The sequence below is a fragment of the Boleophthalmus pectinirostris genome, unplaced genomic scaffold (assembly GCF_026225935.1).
Source record: "Boleophthalmus pectinirostris isolate CB_2022bp ecotype Guang Dong unplaced genomic scaffold, ASM2622593v1 HiC_scaffold_762, whole genome shotgun sequence".
Taxonomy (NCBI): domain Eukaryota; kingdom Metazoa; phylum Chordata; class Actinopteri; order Gobiiformes; family Gobiidae; genus Boleophthalmus; species Boleophthalmus pectinirostris.
The window spans coordinates 930-25000 of NW_026571502.1; the positions used below are offsets into that span (position 1 = coordinate 930).

At 38.0% G+C, this 24071-nt stretch overlaps 4 protein-coding genes across 22 annotated transcripts; 1 reads left to right on the forward strand and 3 right to left on the reverse strand.

Annotated features, from left to right (window-relative positions):
* Positions 1-907: 907 nt before the first annotated feature.
* Positions 908-3317, reverse strand: nfu1 (NFU1 iron-sulfur cluster scaffold homolog (S. cerevisiae)). Of its 2 annotated transcripts, none has more exons than XM_055165454.1 (8): positions 3183-3317; positions 2362-2459; positions 2150-2285; positions 1903-1969; positions 1708-1825; positions 1570-1633; positions 1318-1492; positions 908-1210 (listed from the first exon to the last, which is right to left on the reverse strand). In XM_055165454.1, exons 3-8 carry the CDS (start codon positions 2275-2277, stop codon positions 1175-1177), a joined length of 588 nt encoding a protein of 195 aa, XP_055021429.1. In that variant the 5' UTR covers positions 2278-2285; positions 2362-2459; positions 3183-3317; the 3' UTR covers positions 908-1174. The 2 variants fall into 2 exon arrangements, with proteins under 2 accessions (XP_055021429.1, XP_020791062.1); XM_020935403.2 differs by lacking the exon at positions 3183-3317 and adding an exon at positions 2845-2954.
* cunh9orf78 (chromosome unknown C9orf78 homolog) lies at positions 2963-4883 on the forward strand. The gene is made up of 9 exons (XM_020935402.2): positions 2963-3127; positions 3282-3341; positions 3422-3473; positions 3564-3634; positions 3718-3795; positions 3895-4092; positions 4165-4301; positions 4381-4488; positions 4566-4883. The coding sequence occupies exons 1-9, from the start codon at positions 3051-3053 to the stop codon at positions 4661-4663; spliced, it is 879 nt and encodes a 292-aa protein (XP_020791061.1). The 5' UTR covers positions 2963-3050; the 3' UTR covers positions 4664-4883.
* On the reverse strand, positions 3787-7080 carry med22 (mediator complex subunit 22). 3 transcript variants are annotated; one of them, XM_020935406.2, is made up of 4 exons: positions 6638-7080; positions 6428-6508; positions 6078-6286; positions 3787-5203 (listed from the first exon to the last, which is right to left on the reverse strand). In XM_020935406.2, exons 1-4 carry the CDS (start codon positions 6758-6760, stop codon positions 5017-5019), a joined length of 600 nt encoding a protein of 199 aa, XP_020791065.1. In that variant the 5' UTR covers positions 6761-7080; the 3' UTR covers positions 3787-5016. The 3 variants fall into 3 exon arrangements, with proteins under 3 accessions (XP_020791065.1, XP_020791063.1, XP_055021430.1); XM_020935404.2 differs by having other exon boundaries at positions 3787-5209; positions 6638-7079; XM_055165455.1 differs by lacking the exon at positions 3787-5203 and having other exon boundaries at positions 5515-6286; positions 6638-7073.
* A 212-nt stretch (positions 7081-7292) lies between these two features.
* Positions 7293-22023, reverse strand: LOC110169816 (AP2-associated protein kinase 1-like). Of its 16 annotated transcripts, none has more exons than XM_055165438.1 (18): positions 21288-22023; positions 19584-19702; positions 18735-18843; positions 18498-18640; positions 17506-17627; positions 17342-17423; positions 17107-17239; positions 16934-17037; positions 16751-16830; positions 16538-16683; positions 16320-16459; positions 15458-15639; positions 14780-14973; positions 14633-14698; positions 13048-13137; positions 12457-12600; positions 11967-12056; positions 7293-9223 (listed from the first exon to the last, which is right to left on the reverse strand). In XM_055165438.1, the coding sequence occupies exons 1-18, from the start codon at positions 21448-21450 to the stop codon at positions 8463-8465; spliced, it is 2868 nt and encodes a 955-aa protein (XP_055021413.1). In that variant the 5' UTR covers positions 21451-22023; the 3' UTR covers positions 7293-8462. The 16 variants fall into 16 exon arrangements, with proteins under 16 accessions (XP_055021413.1, XP_055021412.1, XP_055021411.1 ...); XM_055165437.1 differs by having other exon boundaries at positions 7293-9220; positions 16320-16477; XM_055165436.1 differs by having other exon boundaries at positions 16320-16477.
* Positions 22024-24071: the final 2048 nt, after the last annotated feature.

Consider the following 24071-nt stretch of genomic DNA (forward strand, 5'->3'; position numbering starts at 1 on the left):
TAACTGGTGAATGCTAAACCCTTATCCATCACAAGCTAATATTTCCCCTACTCACTAATACATAAGATGTACGGAGCGATTGACTATTGGTTTACTGCCTGGTGCAGAAACATTTTCATTACACTGCCGTAATGAAAAATAAAGGCTTTCTCTCTTACTCACCACACATGTTGGCTTCTTGACTGGCGTAGCTGACTGGTGTGGCAGCGGGGAACGCCTGTCACTTGAGTTGTGCCTCCGCAGGAACCACGGAACAGGATCGGCATGGCGCGCTCTGATTGGTCGCGGCGCTTGCCAATCACGTCGCGCACGTACACGCAGACTCTTCTGACGTGGCATCAGGATGAACATCCGTGGCGTAGGAAAGTAATACATTTAACCCAATTATCTTCTTCTTTTTTGTTACTGAAATACAATTCTGCCTTCTCTCCTTTCAGTCCATTTCAAGGACTACAAACACAAACTACTCGCCTTCAACTCCAATCTTCTTACTTAGACTTAGACAAACTTTATTCAACCACAAGGGAAATTATTTGGACACAGTAACTCACATATCACAATAAATATAATAACAAAAAAATGTACTAATGAATTCAAAATAACTAGCAAAAAATAAATAAATAAATAAATTCATGCCAGACCACATACTAAAATAAACTTCTCTCATTAGTATATAGACCTGCTAAAATACAAAGGTGGGAAATAAATAATATTTACCAAAATACGAGGCAGACAGCTGCATTTACATTTTAGCTGAAAGTGTAATACGAGCATTTGAAAGCAGTTCATTGCAGTCTCGCATACTTAGCATTTTTTAAGAGTATACAATATTTTTTTTTGTTCTGGCCTTGAAGTTTTCTTGATAAAAATATATCTAAAAGAAAATAAAAGACACATTGTACGTACAGCGGTTTAATCATAATAAATATTTAATTCTGTATTATTTTTAAACTTTTTGCATTTGAGAAACAAAAACTAGGTTGAAGTGAAACTTGTGTGTTTTTTCTTGTAAGTAAAAAAGTCAAATATATTTTCGACAGTATGCTTTGAAGAAAATAGATGAATTTCCACAGTTAGTCTTGAAAAACAAAGATATAGTTCACTATGTTCTTTTTATGTCATTTGACTCCACCGATAAGGAAGAATGTGTTGGCTGAAGATGTTGCAACATGATTTAAACTTCAGCGGCCTGCTCATCTTCATCTTTTACCTTTCAAACAAGAAAAGTGGAATGTATAAGCAATAATTCTACTGTGTTAATATTACTTTGCAATAATATTACAATAATAAATGTGCAATAATAAAGGAAGAACAAACCTGCTCCACAGCGTCAACCTCTGGGATATAAAACTGCAGCATGTTTTGGATGCCACTCTTCAAAGTAACAATAGAACTGGGGCAACTTGTGCAGGAACCCTGTAGCTTCAGTTTAACAACCCCATCCTCAAACCCCCGAAAGATAACATCCCCTCCATCTTCCTGCACTGTGGGCCTAAAAGACAAAGAGCATAAGAAATTACAATAACATTAAATTGAATGTAATTTATTTATGTCAAATATCACAGATACCTTATTCTAGTATCCAGCAACTCTTTAATCATAGCAACAACTTCATCATCTTCATCTGATGGTGCTGAAATAGTAAACAATTATACTGTTACACATGTTTAACCTTTTTTTTTAAACAAAATTTTAATTGTATTTTACCTGTATCGGGATTTGGCTTGCTGTCATCATTGACCACTGGGAGTCCTGATGTGAAAAAATCCATAATGGTGGCAAATACATCAGGCTTAATGACTTTCCATTCCATTTCAGCACCAGCCTATTTTTTTTTACATTATTTATGCATGGTTAGAAACAATCCCAGATTAAACTGATGCCATAAAACTTTGGCAATACCTTTGTTATGGTGATAAAATCCGGGCCAAAGAAAACACTTTTTACACCATCTATTCTAAAGAGCTGTCTAAAAAGGATCAAAATGACAACATATGACAATTACAAAAGGATAATAATATTAGTTTTATATAGGCACTTTTCAAGGTAATAGAAAAACACGTTACAGTTAAACTTATTAAAAATGACTACAAAATCAAACTATTGCAATCAGATCATCTCAAAATAAGGTCTTGAGAAAATCATTTACCTGGCTAACGGTGAACAGTATGCATCATGAGGGCCAGCAAAATTCATTGTTCCTGAATCAAGGACTGCGCGTCCGGGGAGGAACTTTAGACTGTTTGGATTTGGTGTGTCCTGTGTTTGCACAAACATGGTTCTTCCTAAGATCGTAAATCAAAATGTGATTAATCAGTGTATATTTAAAGCAGTTTGTAAAGCTACCATAGAAATACAAACCAGGAACTATCCAGGGAAGATTTTGTATCCCAAGGCTTTGGATTCCTGTGTTACAAGATGGCCAGTGGAATTCAGCACGTGGATACCCATTTCCCAGACTGGCGTGGAATACAAAAGAGACAAGTAATAACAATTAATAATAAATAATGACATTCATAATAACAATGACAATCCGTGGAAAACATTTATAAACACAGGTTACTTTTGGGAACCTAAGTTTGAGTAAATTTTGAAGTTACCCTGTCATATTGAGCGAAGTTTTATTGTGATATTGAAGATTATTTGAGAAACCGTAGTAATGCAATCATTAGAAAAAAATGGAATTTCAAACGTTGAACGTTTATGTATTACACCGCGTTACACAGAAATGACTTTGACCACACCATCAACACTTTCATGCCAGTTTTCAGTTCACAATTAGAGCATAATGTATTTCACTAAACTGCAGCAAATACATCAACCTTACAATATCAGCAAGCTTACCCTCGTAAAATATTTGACGAAATGCGCATAAATGTAGAGACCTGCCTGCAAGTCGCCATGTTTGTTATGATTGGCTAAACAGACCTCGGAAATAGGAGAGGAAGTGACGTAATATTATTGTACGTTTGCTAAAGTGGTCCCCCATTTTCTCATAGAAGACGCGATATTTTTTTTTACCAAAGAATCACGGTAAAATAGACAAAACAATGCCGTGTGGGAAGAATTTTAGAAGGAGAAAAGACTCCTCGGATGAAGAAGAGGACGAGATAACAGAAGAAGTCAGGTACAGTATCATTTTATGTAGCGCTAACGATATTGTTGCTTTTTTTTTTTTTTACCTGTGTTGTATATTCCCCACGGTTCTTGCGACTTAACTTGCCATCTGGTTTAAAGTATAAATTATAAATGTAATTCACACTCGCGTTTTTGTGTCGTAGATCAAAACTGGAGGAGGCAAAGGAACTTCAGAGCTTGCGCAGGAGACAGAATGGAGTCAGGTACAGATGGGTGATTTTAAGCGAGAAATTGCAACCTAAACATTTATTAGAATCGTAACATTAAAACCTACTTTCATCAGTGTTACAGCCTTGTTGGTTGGAGAAAAATTACCACCCGAAGCTGAAATTGACGTGAGCCACACTTCTTCTAAAGATTGTACACGAGCCATTGCGTCAGTTCTTGAGTTAAATGAAATGTTTTCACTATCCTGTATTTTATAGAATGATCCCTTCAAGCTGAAATCTGGAGGAATTGTAGACATGAAGAAGGTCAAAGATAGAAACAGAGACATGTAAGTAATCCAAGCCTTCTTTTATTTGTAGATATTTTTTAAATTATTCTGATTTTGACTGTTCACTTTCATACCCTTCATAGGACAGAAGATGAGACAGATCTCAGTCTTGGTACTTCATTTTCTGCAGAGACCAACAGAAGAGACGAGGATGCTGACATGTAAGACTTTTATTACATAATCTACATATTTTTGACAGATCCCATGTTTTATACATAATACATTTACTGCGTGGTATACATGTTAATGATTGTTATCAGGATGAAATACATTGAGACAGAGTTGAAAAAGAAAAAAGGTTTGGTGGAAGATGAGGAACAGAAGGTGAAAGTGAAAAACGCAGAAGATCACTTGTATGAACTGCCGGAGAATATCAGAGTAAATTCTGCCAAGAAAACAGAAGAGATGTTGTCCAATCAGATGCTGAGTGGGATCCCTGAAGTTGACTTAGGCATCGAGTAAGTGTAAACTTCACACCGATGTTCTGATATTTTGTCGTGAAGCAGTAGTAATAATTCATATTCTTTCAGTGCAAAAATCAAGAACATTATTCAAACAGAAGAGGCAAAAGCTAAGTTGTTGGCAGAGCAAAGAAATAAGAAAAAAGACCTGGGAACGTCATTTGTGCCCACAAACATTGCTGTTAATTATGTCCAACACAATCGCTGTGAGTGATCATCTACATTTGTTTCACTCAGTAATTTTTATCTTATTAACTTCTACTTGCCATTGATGGTTTTGCCTAGTTTATCACGAGGATGTGAATGCTCCCCAAAGACATAACAACAGACACAAAGAGGAACCTAAACCAAGACCACTGCGTGTGGGAGACACAGAAAAACCAGGCCCAGAGGGTAAAAAAAATATGCATTTTAAATTCAATGTTATTGTATAAAATTTCGTGTAACAATATTCCATTAACGTCCAACAGCACCCTCACCACCCAATGTTCGCAAACGTCCCAACAATGAAAAGGCCACAGATGACTACCATTATGAGAAGTTTAAGAAAATGAATCGTCGATATTGATCGGCTCAAAGTTACAACTTGCAAATAGGACAGTAATAAGTTGAATATTTTAATGTGTTGTGTTTAAATAGTAAAATAGCTTACTGAATTACATTTTTTAGTTTTACTAATTAGGATTGTGACCTGTAATGTTGTAATTGTTCATGTTTGAAATTGAGCTGGATAAATGTCTTTCCTAATATAACCTTTATTAAAAAAAAGTTTCTTTTGCACAAAAACATGAAGCACATATCCGTGTTTGTATCATCACTAATTTAAATGAGTTTCATAATTGCTGTATGTCCATCTTACAAAACTAACATTAGTGATTCTTTATACAAAATACAAATGTAAACAATGCCCTGAACAATTTATCAAGGCTTTTCAGATGTGGTGGTGCTGTGTCCATTGAGGTGGTGTTGAGGGTTTGTCCCAGGTGCAAGAGGCCCATCAGTGTCCTCTCTGTCCTCGGATGGAGAACTACAGCTACTGTCTGGGGACATCCAACTGTCCGGGCGACGGTAGGCCTCACAAAGGGGCACATCTGAGTTGTCCCACAGACTGTAGCTTTGCAGAGCAAAAACCAGCAGGATGCAAAGAGGCAGCACAGCAAGAAACAGAGGAGCAGACAAGAGCAGCAGGTCAGAATAAAGCAGTCATACACAAACATTACATCAACATGAAGCATGTTACTGTAGTATTGGAACTTTAAATTAAGACACAATAAGCTGTTTGATTGAAATGTTTTAGTTCAGCAAAGAGGGCAGTTAGTTGCTGATGGTGAGGAAGCAGAAGGAATGTAGTAAGAAAACCCACACTCAACATGCCTCATAAAGATGATTCTTGATCAGTGTTCAATAATGACCAACTACTACAGTGGTTTGTCTCTTTTATTTGTTACACTTGAATGGACACTGCAAGATACAGCTTGAGCCATTTGTGTTTAAGAAAGAGTCCAAATGTTAAAAAAAAAAAAAGTCCCAAACAAAGTTGTCCTCAAGAACTGGATGCCAAATTAAAAGTATATTATTGAGTCAATGTGGGAATGTAATATAACATCTTTGCAAGTTTACAATATATTATTTATAAATGTGTATATCCTTATATTATTTTAACCCATGAATTGTTGAAAATTTATCATTTCTATTTTAAATAAATGTTTCTGATTTATTTTGAAAAAAGAAAAAGAAAAATGTATTTTTCATTTCAATCAGCTGCCTATGCACTACAATGTTATAAATGTTCTGCTTGAAAATATATACTCAGATATACTATATAAAATTACGTATAAAAATGAACAATGATATGAACAAAAAAATTGCATAAATGAGTGATACTTCCTTTGACTTTTGGTGGTGAATGTAAAAGGAGACATGGTTATATGCAAGCGTGTAAAGGGAAGGTGGGATGAGAGCAAATATGATCCTATTTGTACCTGGAGGAGTAATATTCTTCCTCTAGCTCATAAAGGTCAATGGCGATTTCATCTCTGAGGGATGTGAGTTTCTTGTCACACTCGTCTTGCAGTGAGCGAAGCTGTTGGTTCTGAAGGCTGATAGCGTCATTCACGGAGGGAAAATCGTTCAAAATCAAAAACTGTTTCAGGTCGGACACCAACTTCATCAGGGATTCTCCAGCTCGAACCTGTAAGTAGCAGCAATTCACACACCCAGCATATGGACTCAAAACACTCATTGGACAGCTAGGTTTAAAAATTTGCCACGGATGAATGCGGAGCGAAAAATAATACATTTAAGATAATGAAGTGAAAAATAAAATATTTACAATGTTGGCCGCTCTAACGTGCATTTCATAGTGGTCTTGCTCTGCTTGGGTAGGTCGAGAAACCTGGGTCTCCTCCTCAATCTGATCCAAAACAAGAACAAGTGCATCGGATTGCACATTTCAACAATGTGAGTTAACAAAAATATATGATAAACATAAAAATCCCGATAAAGTTTACAAGAAAACATAAACACAATGGACATCTCGTACCTTTGCCGTTTTGATGATTTCGGTGAAGTTATCGAGGATAGACTTGATGTCATCTTTCAGACGTTTGTTGTAATTTTGTAACAGAGTTTCTTTGCTTTGAGGAAGGACTCTTTGAGTGGCCATTGCACCTTGCAATCATACGAATTTTACGGCACCTCTAGCCAACACTAAATGTAATTTTCTCAACGCAAGTTACAGAAGAATACGATCCATTCGGTGGCTTTAAGTAGTAATGGAGCAGACGGAGATGAAAACACAGCCCCGGTAGAAGATCAACCAAAACCGTCGTATATGGATTTCACAAAAGTTTTCAACCAACAGGATTAACAAACACGTTTTAAAAACAATTTAAAGAGTGCGCAATTTTCACTTGCAAATCCGTGCAGAAAAGTAAACCGCCATTTTTGTTTACTTCTTCTTGAGTTAGAGCCATGCTTATAGCATTAGCGCCCTCTACCGTACAAAAAACGATGCCAATCTTTAAAAAATAATTAATATAATGATAATATAATTAAGTTGTGTTAACAACCAAAAGCAATATTTTTGTGGTTAGATGTATAAGACAAATCAAAACAAATTTTAATGCAGATTTTTACAAGCTTTATCTAAAACAAACTAACTTGAAGTTGAAAACAATAGTCAACACAAATAGCAGTATCTTTACATACATTTTAATATATGATTTTAAAGGCAGAGTGTGCGTCATGAAAAAATATTCTCAACAGTTGTTTTTTTTTCTCCATAAAATTCCTATAGGCTAAGCTACTGTATGCGTCCAAACAACTTGGAGCACCAAGTCAGTAAAAGAGCTCTGGCTAGTCATCAGTGACAATGTGCAGCCTTCATTTTTACACATCCAGAAGGTCTTTTAAGATTGTACACTTCAACATACAAAAGATCAAAGTAGATACTGTGTATTGCAACAAAGAAACAAACTTTGGATTGAAAAAGGTCTGACCCTCTTTCTTAAAAGTGCCACAGTGAAAATGCTCTGTGTTTTGCAAAAAAACATTTTCACATAAATCAAGATGAACAAATGCCTTATTATGAGAGGCACATTTCATGATCTCTGGTTTAAGCTTTGACCAGTACATTCACTGACATTGACTGCTGTGCCAAAGGACCCGGTCTTTATCAGACTGCATAAAATATTTTCAGAATTTTTCATTTTCATCAGCATGAGTGTTGGTACATGAATAAGTGTTTGCACCCTGCATAAGGTAAAACAGTTTATGCAACTAAACATAAATTGCAGCAGTTAACTGGAGGAGACAAAATAAAATCATGCAACTAGAACATGGTGGTCACAAACAAATGATAAGTGAATGTTTCTTTGTCCAACAGTCAAACATTTTGCAATGTTTCTCATCCTGAAATTACATGTGCATCTTTATCCAGCATCTTGTTAAAACACAATCTCAAGTGTAATAGCCAACAACAATAGTAGTGAATCAATAGAAATAAGTCCCATGCCTTCACCTATCAATTCCTCTTTTCCATGTTAAGATTACACTACATCAATTATAGTAGAAAAAAAAAATTACTATTCCCTCACCGAGTCCTTATGTAACCAAAATGTGAGGTAGAAAAGAACACTAACTCAACCACCACTTGATCAGATTGTGAAGGTACCATGAAGATGAATCATCATAAAGTAAAATCAGTCAGTGAATGATGTTGTCATTCAAATGTAAATGATATTGCAGTACTGTGAGTATTGAGCTACTTGTGCAAGAGATTCATGCAGGCCCGCAGTCCAGCTGCAGCGCTGGTGAGCGCATGCAGGACTTTGCATAATAGACTGGGACATGTGTTTCAGTACTTATCAAGGCTTTTCCTGTGGGGCTTTGAGGTGAAAGGGTGCAGAGACAAAGGGATCTCCAGTGCTCCTTTCTGAGGTCCAAGTGTGTAAAGGTGGTACCGGGACAGTGCCCACTGTGGCCTGTCTACTCACAGAGCCTGGAGCTGGCCCAGGTTGCTGTGAGACTGTCCCCTCAAAGTGACGAGAATATTTGGCCAAAGCTTGTGGATGGAAAGGCTGCGGGGTGACATTTCCTAAGACTCCTGGTTCAGTGGCTGTTGCTGGGTGTGGATATAGAGCCACACTGGCCACTCCTGTGGACTCTTTTCTTTTTCCAAAAGGTGCCTGAGCAAAGACATCAATGGGCTGCTGTGCTGCAGCAGAAGGCCGTGGAAACGGGGCATTGGCAAACACATCACATGTGTCTTCATGCACAGTCCGAAACGGGGCGTTTGAGAACACATCTGCTGTGGCCTCCTCAGGGGGAGCAGCACAATTGTGCTGGCAGTGGTTCTGGGCCATGTTATTTGATGGAGGGTAAGCTATTGGAGGCTGTGCAGGTACATCGCTGTAGTGAGGAGTGTCCTCTTCCTCCTCAGAGTCCATCAGCAGAGGTCTGGAGCCACTGCAGTCTTGAGCACAGATTCCACTCTCATCCTGTTTAGGCTCCTGCTCCTCTTCATCACTAGAGTGCACACAGCCTTCATTTGTTTGAGGATCTGAAGGTTCCCTCTCGTGTCCCTCAGTGAGAACAGTGTAGCCATTACTCTCTCCTTGGAGATCTGCTGGCAAAAGACATTCAAGACATCAACAAATCAAGATGTGTTCAACCAGATTATAGTTTGTCAATGTTAGAAACCACAACATGTAAGCATTTCTGTCACCACATGAAAGCACCAGTAGAAAAACTACAGCACAGTAACAAACACACATATGCCTCCATCTAAATAGACAAGACCAGTGCTACCATTAAAACATCAAAACCATTGCTTCCACAAATGTGCGTTACTCTTAAATAAGCTTTAATAAACTGTTGACAAAAATGCAACATCAGGGGTTTGTTTTAGAGTAAAACAGACAAAAAATGAGTGGAAACAAAGTATTAACAGCACGGGGGGCAGCAGTGAGACAGACTGCACAGATGAACACGCATCATTCTTACCTCAGCAAAGTGAAGTAGTAGTTACAGCCATCTCTTTGGAAGTTGTTTAAAACTGATTAAATTTCCTAATTTCACAATACATTACAAAGCCAGCTGGTCTTAAAATCAGTGATTCAGTGAGACTGAAGTTCCATTCACAATTATGAGCTTTATTCACTTAAAGCCTTAGTTCAGAAAAATAGAAGTACACACTCAAAAGTGATTGACATTTGCTGCTATTGATTGCTATGATAAAATAAACAGACCTATTTAAAATCAACCAGCACAACAAAATGATCACCAACACAAGTAAAACCTTTAAGTCAAGATAGACTACAGATCACCCTGTACTGATAAAAAATAAACATATTGCATAGAATAGTCATGATAATGATGCAATGTTACAAACTTGGCAAAAGTAAACTGTTTAGAGGGCTATTTGGGCCTCAATATACCTAATGCATAATTGAAACACAATGTGAAAAATTTAGATACAGCATCTCCTGTGTGGCATTAGTGCAATTAATTACAGCGTAACATGAGTGCAATAGTGTTACTATAAAATTAATCTTTAGAAGACAAGAAAATCTGAATGCTAATATAACAGTTGTAGCTTGTCTATGTAGATGTAATGTGAGTGTGTTTCGAGATAACACTAGAGAGAACAATATTCTTGACACAGACACAACTGTCTGGCTGATAACTAAAGATAACCTCTAAAATGAGTATTAATGAAACACACTTTTTCACTGATCTCAGCCTGACTGCTATGGCAAATGCACTAGAATATAACAGTTACAAAGATTACTATATATTTAAAAGTATTATTTAGCATGACATCACCACATTTGCCAAATATCTTCCATACAATCTGTACGTAATTCACTATAGTTTCTGCAAACATTAAAATGCTAAAGCAATACATTATTCAGTAATCTGTTAAAACTATGATAATGGAAATGTCCTGGCTACTACTGCAAACTTAAAGTGGCAAAAAAAGGATTTGGTTCACACAAAAATCCAGTCAGTTCCTAAATCTCCACTGTCATTATGCAAAATACAGGTGTCAAGACGTTAAAAAAGATTACATTTATCCAAATAATTACTTGTCGAAGCTGGTCAATTTAACAAAGCATGAAAGTCAAACTATATGTTGCCGTGCCACAGGTCCACAGAATTGTAGTAGTATGTTGATGCCATATTATAATAATATTATTACATTTCCAGATTAATGTGGTGATACATGTGGTGCACTACCTGAAAGACATAGTTGTATACATGTTTGCCTCAGTACTTTATATAGCAGAAGTACATATGCTCTGAATTCAAAGCTTTTAGAACAAAGTGCATATATAGTAGGTCCACAATGTTATCCCTCTTTATTGAGGCCCCTATACTAAATGAATAGGCCCAACTCATTTAACAAAACCTTAAACAAGAACACAAAGGTTTGTCCTGTAAATGTTCACATGAAGACTTCACAATGGCAGTGCATTCAATGAGAAAAATATGAGCAAAGTATGAACGGAAGCCAAGGATATGTTCAGGCATTCATGACTGTTTTACATGACTGTTTTGTAGCAGCTCAGCAGAGATAATGAAGCCAGCTTATCAGGCAGCTAGAGATGGAGTGGAGGCCAAGGAGGCACATCTAAAGAATGGTCAGGACCTAAATTATATATATTATAATAATTTGTTTCTCTCAGTTCAAAAGGTGCTACATGGAGTGTCCTTGTATCCTAGCCCAGCCCTGCCCTGCTACAACTGTTTTAGCATTACACTCTGCCCCTTCGACCTCTGCCACCGCCTCTAGAGGTCGATGAGCTGATCCACCAGCAGAAGGGAGCGGGCCAGGTTGGGTATGCTGGACTCAGAAGTGCCACTGTTGCTGCGCGAGTGACCACCTGAAACGTGCCAGAAAGAAAGAGAGGAACCAAACAAAAGAAGGAGAGAGATGGAGCCAAAGGGGAGTGTGAAAGCAAAAGTTATTTTTTTTTTTTACAAAGATTAAATCAATGGAGAAATTAATAATTGATGATAATGGTAGAAGGATGCATGAACAGAGGGGCAGAAAGAGGAAAAAAAGACAGGCAGAAAGTGAGCAGGGATCAGTTTTACACAGACGCATTAATACAGGGAGAGAAAGGGGAAACCATTGTAACTTGAAGATAAACTACAAAGAGCAACACCTGCAAGCGGTGGAGCGCTGGATGTAAAAACAAGGACATAACGCTCAATGTGATGAGATGCTTAGCCTAGGTGACAGTATGCAAGCCATTTTCAGCTTTTCAAGTCTATGCTAGTTACTCTTAAGAGGGACATTTACAAAGGCTGGTGGTGCAAGCAGAAAGGCTGTCTCAAGATCCTCAGTTTTCATAAGATCTTACCTTGACTTGGGTTTTTGGAGATGAGCACAGGTATAGGGTCAAACTCATCACTGTTGCTCTGGTGCCCACACGACAAGAGAAGAGAAGAGTCTGAGGGGTGAGGTAGCCAAGACGTAATGGAAAAAGAGTAAGAGGTTGATTCAGAATGAAAGAAGAAATCAAGCAGGAAGTACAGAACATGCATTTTTGAGGCTTTGATCAAAGAATGTCAATATGGCAAAAACATGTACATTACAATATTCTTGGAGCCAGACTACCATTTTGATTTGATCTTGAAGTTCGGACTGTGGCTCTGAAATTCCCTCAGAGCTACAAAGCTTAATCAGTAGGTGAAGTTGGTGGGAAAAGTGTCAGTTTGAGCAGATAGCTGCACTAAATAGAGACAGTGAATGGCAATCTGACCAAATTAATATATCATCACAGGGATCAGATCACAATTAGGTTTTATCACCATATTGCCCTACTTTGATCCAAATGCACATGGCCTTACCAGCAGGTGCTTGGTTTGTCAGCTGTTCCTCCAGACAGGATCTAGAGCCCAGGTTATTAACAGAGGAAACACACTGTTTTCTGTGAGCAGGAGAGTGAGACAGGAGGTCGCAGCCCAGCAGAGAGCCGTCACCAGTGAGGGTGTCTGAGGCAGCCAGGACCAAGCAGAAGGACAGAGGGATTGGACTGTTAGCTTTAGCGTTTGTAGATCACTCACTTTGACTATATCAAAGACTAAGTAGTTGCCAATTTAGACTAGCTTTTTGCTGCTTATGATGACAAAGGCACACCACCAAATTCTAGCTTATAGTTTGGCATTACATGTTTTTTCACAACAAAAACTGTAGCCAGGTGATCACAAATCAGCCTAAGGTACACATAATAGCGAATGCAGTGTCAGCACACTTGGCACTAAACAGTATCCACTCGTACGTGTACGCGTACAGCTGGTGAGGCATGGTATGTAAAGCTGGATAGGGTGTGTACAAGCGGAAAGGGAGCCTTTTCAAATAATTGTGCGTCTTACATGTTAACAGTCACAATGATATGCCTCCATGTTGTGACTATGATCTACGTTCAAAATACAGCTGACCTTGGATGCCAGAGCTCACATCTGGTTGCCGCTGGGATTGTGGAGCCTCTAAACCAGGAATCAGTGAGTCCACACATACTTCAGTTTTGGCTATACAAGATAAACAAAACCATTGTATTAAAACAGAGTTTAATGAATAATTTAAAGTAAGGACCACAGTAACAGCAGAATGGAGTCAACAAGAGCAGATACCATCAGTGCATCTCTCTGAGGAAGTTTTAAAAATGTCAGCCGGGGTTAAAAGATCAGGGAGCAGCAGTGAGGGTTCAGGGGACTTGAGCCCCTCAATCAGTTTCTCTATGAGGCAGAAATAGAAGAGGTAAGGAGAGAAAAGAGAGTGACAGAGACAGCAAATGGAAAGGGGAAAAAAATCCCAGTTCAGTTAGATTTAACCAATAGCAAACTAAAGGTTTCAGTTGCACACACGTCTGTTAACAAGGTAACAGACGTGTGTGACGAATTCAGATTAGTACAATAGAGTAACAAAAGCAATGATATGGTAAATGGCATCAATGTAGTGCATAGAGTCAAAACTCATAATGACTCGTAACCCATAACAATTATCATTAGTATTATTAGTAAAGTATTATGTAAAATATATTTGTTGACAGACATATCATGTCCCATGCCGTCTTTCACAACTGCTTTTGGATGCATCTCATACTCACAGGAAACAACAATAGGGGGCATTAAAGTGGGTCTTAGAGGAGGAATGTGTTCGTCACAAAATGGTACAGCAGATGTGATGCTTTGCTCCTTCCAATGAAGATAAGAAGTCAGTTTGTTTTTCATACAAGTTTGGAAATGGTTGTAAAGCTAATTTATCCCTGTGAGGCTAAGCACTAATCTGGTACAGTTAATCCATGCTACACCAGAGATCTTAAAAGCTGATTACTACACCCTGATTATGTAATAGTCTAGTTTTAACCAGTCAGACTCCTTGGTGCTGTTACTCTTTAAGGCCTGGACTGAGTGTAGTAGGACTCTCCTTTTAACAGGGCAGCTCATTTAACTTTCCCTTCAGTCTGCAGTAGTGCTGTTAGCAAGTACTACCAGCAACAAGGAAATCCAATTAACAAAGAAGAAGTTGTCCTCCAGGTTACCAAGCAACAGATTTGCAAATGAGATGTGATGGAGCCACGGCTATGCACACTATTCACTATTCAAGTGACAAGGGTCTACTGTGAGGCTGCTGCTTAAATAGATACTGTCGACTAAATACCAACAAGCAAGAGTCAAAAGCCTCTAAACCATATCCTCCAAACATGTGAGCAAGCTCAAGATGCATAAATTGGCCTACAAATCTTAAAAATCTCAAAATTAAAAAGTGAGAGGTTAAAATTGCACCCAGAATAACTCTATCCTTGCCCACTGCTCTGTGTTCTTATGAATATTTAGACTACAGGTCATATGCACAGAATTCAGAAATAATAATTAAAAAAAAAAAAAAAAAAATGCTGAGTGAAAATTTTCTGCCTGCGGCAGTGAAATGTTTAAAATGAAAAAAGCAAAAATAAAGATCTATGTATGTAATAGAGGATTTACTAAATAGAAAAATACAATGTAAACAGTAAAAATGCTATACCTGGAAATGGTTGGAGCCCAGAAATTATATTTTCACTGGAGCCAGTGAGCTTCTCGGCTATACCAGCTGTGCACAAACAACCAATAATAGTTAGATTGACTACATTTTCAGATTTGGAACTTAATCTTAAAACATAAGCAATCTTACAGTCTGCAAGCTTTGCAAAGTCTTTATTCAGAAGTTCTTCTGCTGTAAGTTTTGAGAAGTTATCATCCCCAAAAGGGTTCCAACTGGGCTGGCTGTTGCCTGCAGGGTGGGCTGCCATAGTGCTGCTGTCATATGGGTGGTAAACACTTTGTTGGGATGAACAGGGTGAGCCAGAAGGAGTAGTGCTAGCAGATCTTAAAAAAAAAAAAAGTATTAATATGCATCAGACATATATAATTAGTTAATCAATTTAAGGTTAAAGAAGGGGTATTACACACTATGGGATATTAACTAATTAGCTCACACATAACATATTTAGATCACTATGTTACCTTTTATTGTTTTGAAAATGCTATAGTCAATTAACACAAATATTTAATTCAAAGTTTAATATATTTCAGTTTTGTTTTTGACCATCCTGTGCTAAGTCATTCCCCCTTCAGAATGCTATCACAACACAATCAGTGTGCATTCTGTTAATGAAACAAAAGCATATCACATCCAGTTTGTGAAGTTGTAGCTTATCGTTTTGTATATTTATATATATGTTATGTATATATTATGTATATGGTCAGTTGTCTTGTGCAAGCATGGGTGATGCTACTTATTCAAAGAGACTAAGGCTTTTTACCTACATGAAGCTGAAATTAAAAAAGGGAATGGGGTCATTGTACTCACTTGGACTTGTTGAGGCTGGCTTCAGCTGCTGCTGCATGAAGAAGCTGGGTGGATTTGCTCACAGGAACCCCAAAAATAGTGCTGTGAGTGACATCACTTAGGATGCGCCTGTGGCCACTTTTTTGAGACATCTTTGGTGAAGAAGGAGGCGTTAAGGAGCCCACTTTGTGCATGCCTCGACTCTGCAAAACATAGGTTTAAACTGACAGTGAGACAAAGAAAAAACTATAACTCACCTAACAATTGAAGTATCAAAGACCCTTTAGAAGAAAATATGTCTCAGCATACATCCCATAGAAAAAAAGTGTACAGTAACCCGTAAACCAAATACGATCATCGAAAAGAGGATAGTGTACCAGTAACAAGCTTTGGATCATAAATCATGTTAGGGTAAAGAAAACCATTACAGAAGCCCTCTCAAACTTGCTGTCCCAAATAGGTAAAAGAGCAAACTTTTTGAGTGATTTGTTTGAGATAAGCAATTTTTGACCCTGGTAGAAAACAGCAGACAGCAGCAGGGGGCAATGTTACCACGAGTACGTCCGCTCCAGGAGCAGTGGCTGCAGACTCTGGGATTGGAGTGAGGTGAGGAGGCACTGACTCATGTGCACCACCACTGAGAGCAGTGTGCTGCTTTTGGTGCTGCTGGGACACTTTAGCTCGTGACTGCAGCAAAGTGGATGCCAGAGAAGCACTTTTGCGAAGATGGACGGTCTGTGCCACAGAATGCTACATATAAATAGCCAGTAATGTGCGTTTTTAAAACAAGTCTGTAACAAAAGCCTCTCGAGTCAGTGCTATCGATTTCTTACTTTCAAACGAGAAAATGTCTCCAAAAAATAGTGGTCTTTGACTTTATTACCTGCTGGTTACTTTGGGGGCTTAGAAATGCATTGGCTTGCTGTTGCTTCATGAGGAGCTGCTGATGTTGTGGTGTAGGCTGTGGCTGCATGTTAGCAGGAGGCTGAGCTGGCTGAGACACAGGCTGAACAGCAGGAGTGGCTGCAGATGAGACAACACCTAAAATAACACCAAAAACTAAAAGTGCACTGTTATTTAATCAGGATCCTCCTTTTATACCTGGTACAGCATTAGACTTTTTGCGTGGAGTAGCTGCAGGCTGAATGGCAAGAATGCCTGAAATGGGCTGAGGCTGAGCCTGGCCTGCTTTGGGTCGCTGTCGAGGAGCAATGGAGGTTTCCAGGGTGGGCACAGGGTCTGTAAGCCTAAACACTGCACATGTTAATATGTGAAATGAGAAAACTATTATCAGTTACTTAGATTTACTCTCACCTAGCTTTGGTTTGACTCTTTTTGGCCATGGCTTCACTGGCTCTGATGGGCTCAGGAAGTTTTGCAGGAATGGGTGAATTCTACAACAGTGACATTAAATCACCTTTAGTCCAGTTATCAAAGAAAAACAATAAAAAGAAGGAATCATAGCCTCCAAATATCCCAAAGGATCCAGTGACTTACATGTACATTTGGGACAGGACATTCTCGCCTGGCCAGTTTGAAGGCAAAGTAGGACACTTGATAGATGTCTGGTCTCTTCTCTGGGTCAGGTTCAAGCATGTATCCTAGAAAAAAATATACTACATTGTAATCCATAATTCAAATCAGCAATACATAAAAACTGTTATACTCACTGATGAGACAGTGCATTTCCTGGGAATACCGGGAATTGTCTGGGATAGTGAAACTGCCATCACAGATGGCTACTGAGCTCTCCCCAAAGGGTAGTGTGAAGAAGCAAAGCTTATACAGTAAACAGCCCATGGCCTGACCAGACATAAAAATCCATAATTATTAGGTAAGCAATAACAATTTTAATAGAGAGATGCATTCACTACAGTATTATAGGGCAAAAATAGCAACTTTTACCCAAATGTCTGCTTTTGTTGTGATGACATTTCCACCATAAAGGTTTACCATCTCTGGGGCCCGATAAGACAAAGTAGTGTACCTATAGACAACAAAGGAGAAATTCATGAGCTCATGGACATTTGGCGAAAAATAAAAGATGTGTTTTTGTAGTCCAAACTCACTTTTTGATTTCCTCCTCCACAGTGGCCACTCCCTCAGTCTGAGGGTTCTGGAATCGGTTAGTGGCACTTCCAAAGTCACAGAGCACATAGTGACCTCGGTCATGCAGAAGAATATTTTCAACCTGGTGGAAGAAAGTGAATAAATAATAATTAGGGCTAGGCAAAAATAAAAAAAATATTAATCAATAAGCATGTTATACACAAAAAACAATTAATGAATTAAAAAGTAGCGTATAGCGCACTTTTATTGGAAATGTAAATAAAAGAGCCATACATTTGTTGTTGTACTACTAATATATTTTTTTCAACATTTTTATTCAGTGAGTAATAAACACTACTACTAGTAATAATTTCTAGATCATTGTTGTAAACTTGGACTAATATTTCTTGGGAAACAAAGGGTTAATATAATGGAATGGAAATGAACCAATCACAATTTTTCTTCCAATAGTATCTGGGTAAATCAGTGACTGAGTTATGGGCGGGATCATATCACGAAATCTTCCGTGCCTTCACAAATACCCTGTAATAGCATTATGTAAGCGAGACCGCAGCAATGAAAACCGCACTGGACACCTCTATTTGGACACCTCAGGGGTGTCTGGAAGAAGAAGAAAGACCCGTGAACCTGAGCTTGCAGCCCGGTTGGAGCTAGGAGCCAGTGGAAGCTCAGAGCCCATGGCTGTGCCTGCAGCTGAACCCGCGGCCCGCGGAGTATTGGACACGATGCATTTCACGTGGTCAGAAAAAAGTGAAAAAAGTGTAAAGAGAAGACGTCAAACTTAAAGAAATGTTCGCGGTGGACTTTTTCAAAATAAAAGCCAGTGAGCAACAGACGTTTACAATGAAAAAAATAATAATAAAAATTGCGTCAACGGCATTAAAATAATTGTCGGCGATAATGAATGAATTAGTTAACGCAAAATTAACGTATTAATGTACCCGGCCCTAATAATAATATTAAAAATAATTAAATGTGAAGTGTGAATTACCTTAAGGTCTCGATGAATGACTGGAGTTTTGCATTGGTGGAGACGTGCAACAGCTTCACATGTGTCACAAAAAATCTGCAAGACCTCTGCCTCCGAGAACCCTGTCTGAAGCCTTTGGTTCATTAGATTTACAACCTGTCCTCCTAAGAATCACACACACACTCAGATACATACACACATGGATATATACATGAACTCTGACTAAACCAAATGGGATATTTAAGAGACTAAATTTACCTCGACAAAAGTCCATTAGAATTAAGACTTCATAGACATCTCCTGCACCAACAGCTGTTAAGCTCGAGTCCAGATAACCAACTATGTTTTTATGCCCAACAAGGTCCCTCTGCAGAAACAACAGACAAACAATAGTGTTTTATTTTTGTATAAAGTCATTATGTAGAAGTGTGTGATTACATACATTATCAATTTTTGGATCATATTAAATATATGCACAATTGGAATATTGTTTGTATATTTGTACATTTTTATCTAAATGTAAATGTCTGCAGCAGGACACAATAAAAACAAAACCTTGCAGTATAATCTTCCAAACAAAGGTATACTGTGATATTTCTAAACTTGTGTAACTGTACAGCACATTCATTTCTTGTCCGATATTTGAATCTTAACCACAATGTTGATAGGCACATTTCTGATGCATTCTTATAATATTGTTATGTGCATAATCAAAATATATGGAGTTGGAAATATTCATTTTTCCCCATATTGCCAACCCAGATTTCTAACACAAGCACTGTCTGATCCAAGGACAATGATAACAATCTCCTGAGATTGAAACCACCAGGGTGTGGTCTCAGGAACTGAGCAAGGCTCATTTAAAATACAAAAAAATTGCCTTTCCAACAATTTTACAAACATTTCGAAATGTATCAGTAATTTAAGTAATTTATAGGGGAGTGCAATATTCAAACCTCATTAACAACAAACCCCTCTTTAATGCCACCTTCCAAAGATGGCGCCAAAGTTACTTGCTAACATAAATCTTTTGTATTTGTTAATATGATTATGACTCATATATATAGTAAAAAACAATAAACATTTTGTTACCACCAATATACTCACCATAATTTGAATTTCAAGTTTGCAGATCTGCAGATCATGCTCATTGTTGACATACATTCGTTTTAGTGCACAGCGTACCCCTTGATGAGTGCGCACCAAAAATACTATAGCAAAACCTCCTAAGAAAGAAAAACAAAAAGATGTAAAACAATGTAATGTGATATTTATTAGTCTGTATGAAGTGTGTGGTATTAATACAATTTTAAGTGAGTATTTGAATAAAGCCTACTGTTTGGCATATTTTTAGGGGAAGCTTGAATGAGCACAAGTGTGAGTCAGCAGATGTGCTGAAAAGGAGCACAGTCAGTAGATGAATCATTAGGAAACAGGAAATTATAATATTCATGATCCAACTTTGGTCACCCTTTTGCCTACATCTCTAGTAGACTGTGTAAACAAAATATATTAGAAGGGAAAGGCCATGCTGAAATATAACTGGAGCCTTAAGTAACAGCTTGTGTTTGTGTGGTGCAGAGCTCTGAAGCTGCATCCTTGCTGTCTCATAGTCTAATCTAAGATGCCTGTTAATTAGTGGGATTAGTCATCTTCTTAGGCAACATTTAGCAGCAGTCTTGTCTGCACTAAGCAGAGAGTATGACCAAAGCAGTGCTTCTACAAACTAGTCTCTTCTACTTTACCTCAACATTATAATACATCAGTCAAACATACCATTGCGTGGCTTTATGAAAAAAAATGCAACGTACGTCCAAAGCACAATCATTGTAAAACATGATGAAAAGTGCAAATGCTGGTTATGTTGTAGTCGAAGACGTGCCCAGGGGAGGTAGTTGTTTCACCCTGTAATTCTATATGTAAACAGATAGTAGTCTGATAAAAAGGGAACCATCTCCCTCTGGCATTTAAATGATGGAAGTGCATAACTAAAATATAATCGGTATTTATAAATTTGAATATCTTCTTAATCACAGTTTGCTGCAAAACATCCACAAGTGTATAGGGACAGACATCAATATTCGAGGAAGCCCACTGTCCAAAACACACAACCAGAGCTCACAGAAATAGCTTTGAGTAAAGCTGAAACCATCTGAATAAACAGGTGTGGCTGGGCTGGGCACACTCCATGTATCTTTGCTAGGACATATGAAATACTGGGCAGGATAAAATGTATGAACAGAGTATTTAAAAAGTGCAATACCTTTAAAAATGTCAATTAGATTGTCTTAGGTTTAGTTTGGTTTGATGTGGAAACATTGTGATGGAATGTCCTAACACAACAAGTCTTCCTGAGAGCAAAGGGGTTCAAATATCTGCCTCTTTGATAAAGCCACAGTGAAACCGTTGCTGCCCATCCATAGGCCTAATGAATCAGTGTTTTTCATACATTATTTAACAACAACGCATTGCTACCGAACGGAGCACGGCTGTCATGCGCAGGCAGCTATTCATGGGGAACTTGTAACCTCCAGTCGTCTCTCTTGAAAAACCCTCGTTTTATGAGTTCCTGCAGCAGGTATACTCAGGTCATACTTGAAAGATGATTTGCCACTCCCTGTGCACACAGTGAACACTTTTGTGACTCAGCACAGGCCGTGCATGTTACTGAATTCTCTCAACTCAGGACATATCAAAGGTGTGTGATTCAAACAGAACCCTGTGCTTGCCTTGCGAGCAGACTTGGGGAAAAGACAAATGCAGACATCAGGAGTCATAATAAAACGTAGAATAAAATAAAGCTAGAGATACCTTCAGCAACAATTTCTTCGACCGTGACTTGGTAGCGACCTATGTTGAAAACTCGTCCAATGAAGCTGCTCCCTCCACCGGATCCAGTGCCTCCACCACCAGCGGCTCCTAAGCCGGGCCCTGAGCTCCCAAGCTCTCGACGAGTGTCAAAAAACTTCTTCATTATTGTCTTTTCGTTGAAAATAATTATTGTAGGGTGGTAAAGACGCGTCAAATTGCTATGTTTATATCGCGGCGATGTTGAGTGATTGAATGGAAGCAGATAGCTTTCTATTGCTAAAATGCTAACTATCTTGCTTTATTCCAAAATACGTTTAGGACGACACACAAAACACATCCTTTTAAATATTACTGCATCCACGGAGTACGCGATGAAGTCCATCACAAGTCACCTCTTCCAAATGTGTGCAGCGATATTTGTTGAATTCGCCGGCCCAACTCCGTACCACTTGTTAGCCGTGAATTCACTTAGCACACCGGGCTAAGTGGCTCCACACACGGTGACAGCTGTCAGACTACACTGGCAGTCCGGCTGCTTCCCCGTGTCCAATGCAGCATATCACAAATCTCCATCTGAAGCGTTATCCGGTCATCTAAACCTACAGTTACAATGAAAATTAAAAGTACCGGTCTGCATCGAAGTACTTAGGTTGAATTCATGTTAACAAGCTAATGTAGCTACAAACAGTGCAGAGACAACCACAGTCATGGCCACAGTCCTCTGCAGCTCCCCTGTGCGGTGTTCGGGCTGTACTCCAACTCCTCTCATTGGTCACATGTACTACTTCTTTCAGTCAGGTCACAGTAGTAGTCTCTATAAATTTTAGAGTTTACACGATGGCGAAACGTCTTCACTCAAAGCTTTTGTCCAGTTTACATAATTTAACTTTTCTTTTGCTATGGATCATACCTGCCTGACTGAGGAATTACACAGACAATCTATACTAAACTATTTAACATTATTTAAGTAAGTACATTATTACGGCACACAATAGTATTTTTCAAAATGCCAAACTTACAGACATACAGTTACATTAATAAAAATTTAAACGTGGCCTCTGCAGTATTTGTAATCATTTGTAATTTTATTTCTGGTAATGCGAGAATATGTACGGAAGGGGGCGCTGTTTATTATTGAATTGCCACCAGTTGTTGCACCATTCACACACTTTGTGGTCATACTTTACTGTAGTCTTCTAAAATGTGTGTGTGTGTGTGTGTGGGGGGGGGGTCTCTCTCTCTCTCTCTCTCTCTATACATATATATATATATATATATATATATATATATATATATATATATATATATATATATATATATATATATATATATATATATATATATATATATATATATATATACACACACACACACACACACACACACACATATATAATACATATTATATATTAGTATATATTATTATATATTATATTATACACACAGACACACAAACAACTCTGTCTTCATTATTTACAATATACTTCTGAGCCAAAAGAGTATGGCAAAAAACAGACTTTGTTCTTATTTTGTATGGTCCCTCGAGAACGCAGAAAGATCCACACAGAAAAAGACGATAACATAAAAGGCAGGGTCAGAAAGCCAAGCAGTCCAGTATGTAGCCCATGTAGCCTAAAATAAGACAGTCCTATGTATGAACTGAGCACAGTGCAATGATGTTTTAACAATGATATCAAACACAGACATATAACCTGCTTATGACATATTCACATTTACATGTCATATAAATGTATACATTACACTATTTCTATAGTGTCATCATCATCTAAATGCAGACAGATCTGAAGAAAAGCCTTAAACTTCAGATTAGGGAGGTGCTTTATGACATGAATTGCCCTTTCCCAAGTTCCAGGTATTACATACAGCCGTTTCCAAAAGGCCTTTCCTTATTTCTTATTTCACTAAGCCACTGATGCCAGTAGAGTTAATTGTCAGAATAAGAAATTTACTATTAACATTTATCAACCCAGTTAACTAATTTCTAGCACATTTCACAAGCAAAAGTAATTGTCAAAATACTGCATATATAAGTGATTTTTATTTTTTTTAAATTTGGTCTCCATGGAGGTGTTATTGCTATGCCTAGAATTTTCAACAGTACTGCATTCAACTTTTTTCTTTATCTCTAACAAGTGACACCACCAGGTCAAGCTACTGGTGAGACCTGAGGTGATCCCACCCACAAACACAGGTTTTTTTCAAAACATGTAATGTAATACATGGAAGATAGGTTTACCTGTAGAAATTCACAAGCAAACCAATAACTATAAAAAAGAAGGTGCTGGATAAATTGGTGTTGTTTTTTTAGTAATATGTTAGGTATTAAGTTCCCTTGAGGATTTTGAGGTAAAGCATGCCCTGAAGCTGCTAAATTATGGTGTAATCTTTTCCATAGCAGACATATAGCACATCTGTCTCTCATTGATGTTCAAGAAAGTCACTCACATACCTGAACAAACACTCTTGACTTTGTGAGATTCAGTAACTGAGAAGATCAAGCTTTTAATTACTGCAGCCATTCGTCAAAGCCCTAAGCCTTTCTACAGGTATAGAACAAGCATGGAAACTTTTATCACAATGCAATTCAGGCATACAACACTTTCAGTGGTTACTGTATTGAAGTTGTGATGAAATGGTTGTGGAGCTGTGGTTCAAGTACATCAGTTGTTACATACAGATCTCTCCTATAGGACTCAGGTAGTTTATTTTATAAGGACTACCTCCCTTTGACTCCAGATATGAAATAAACAACCTTCTTTGATC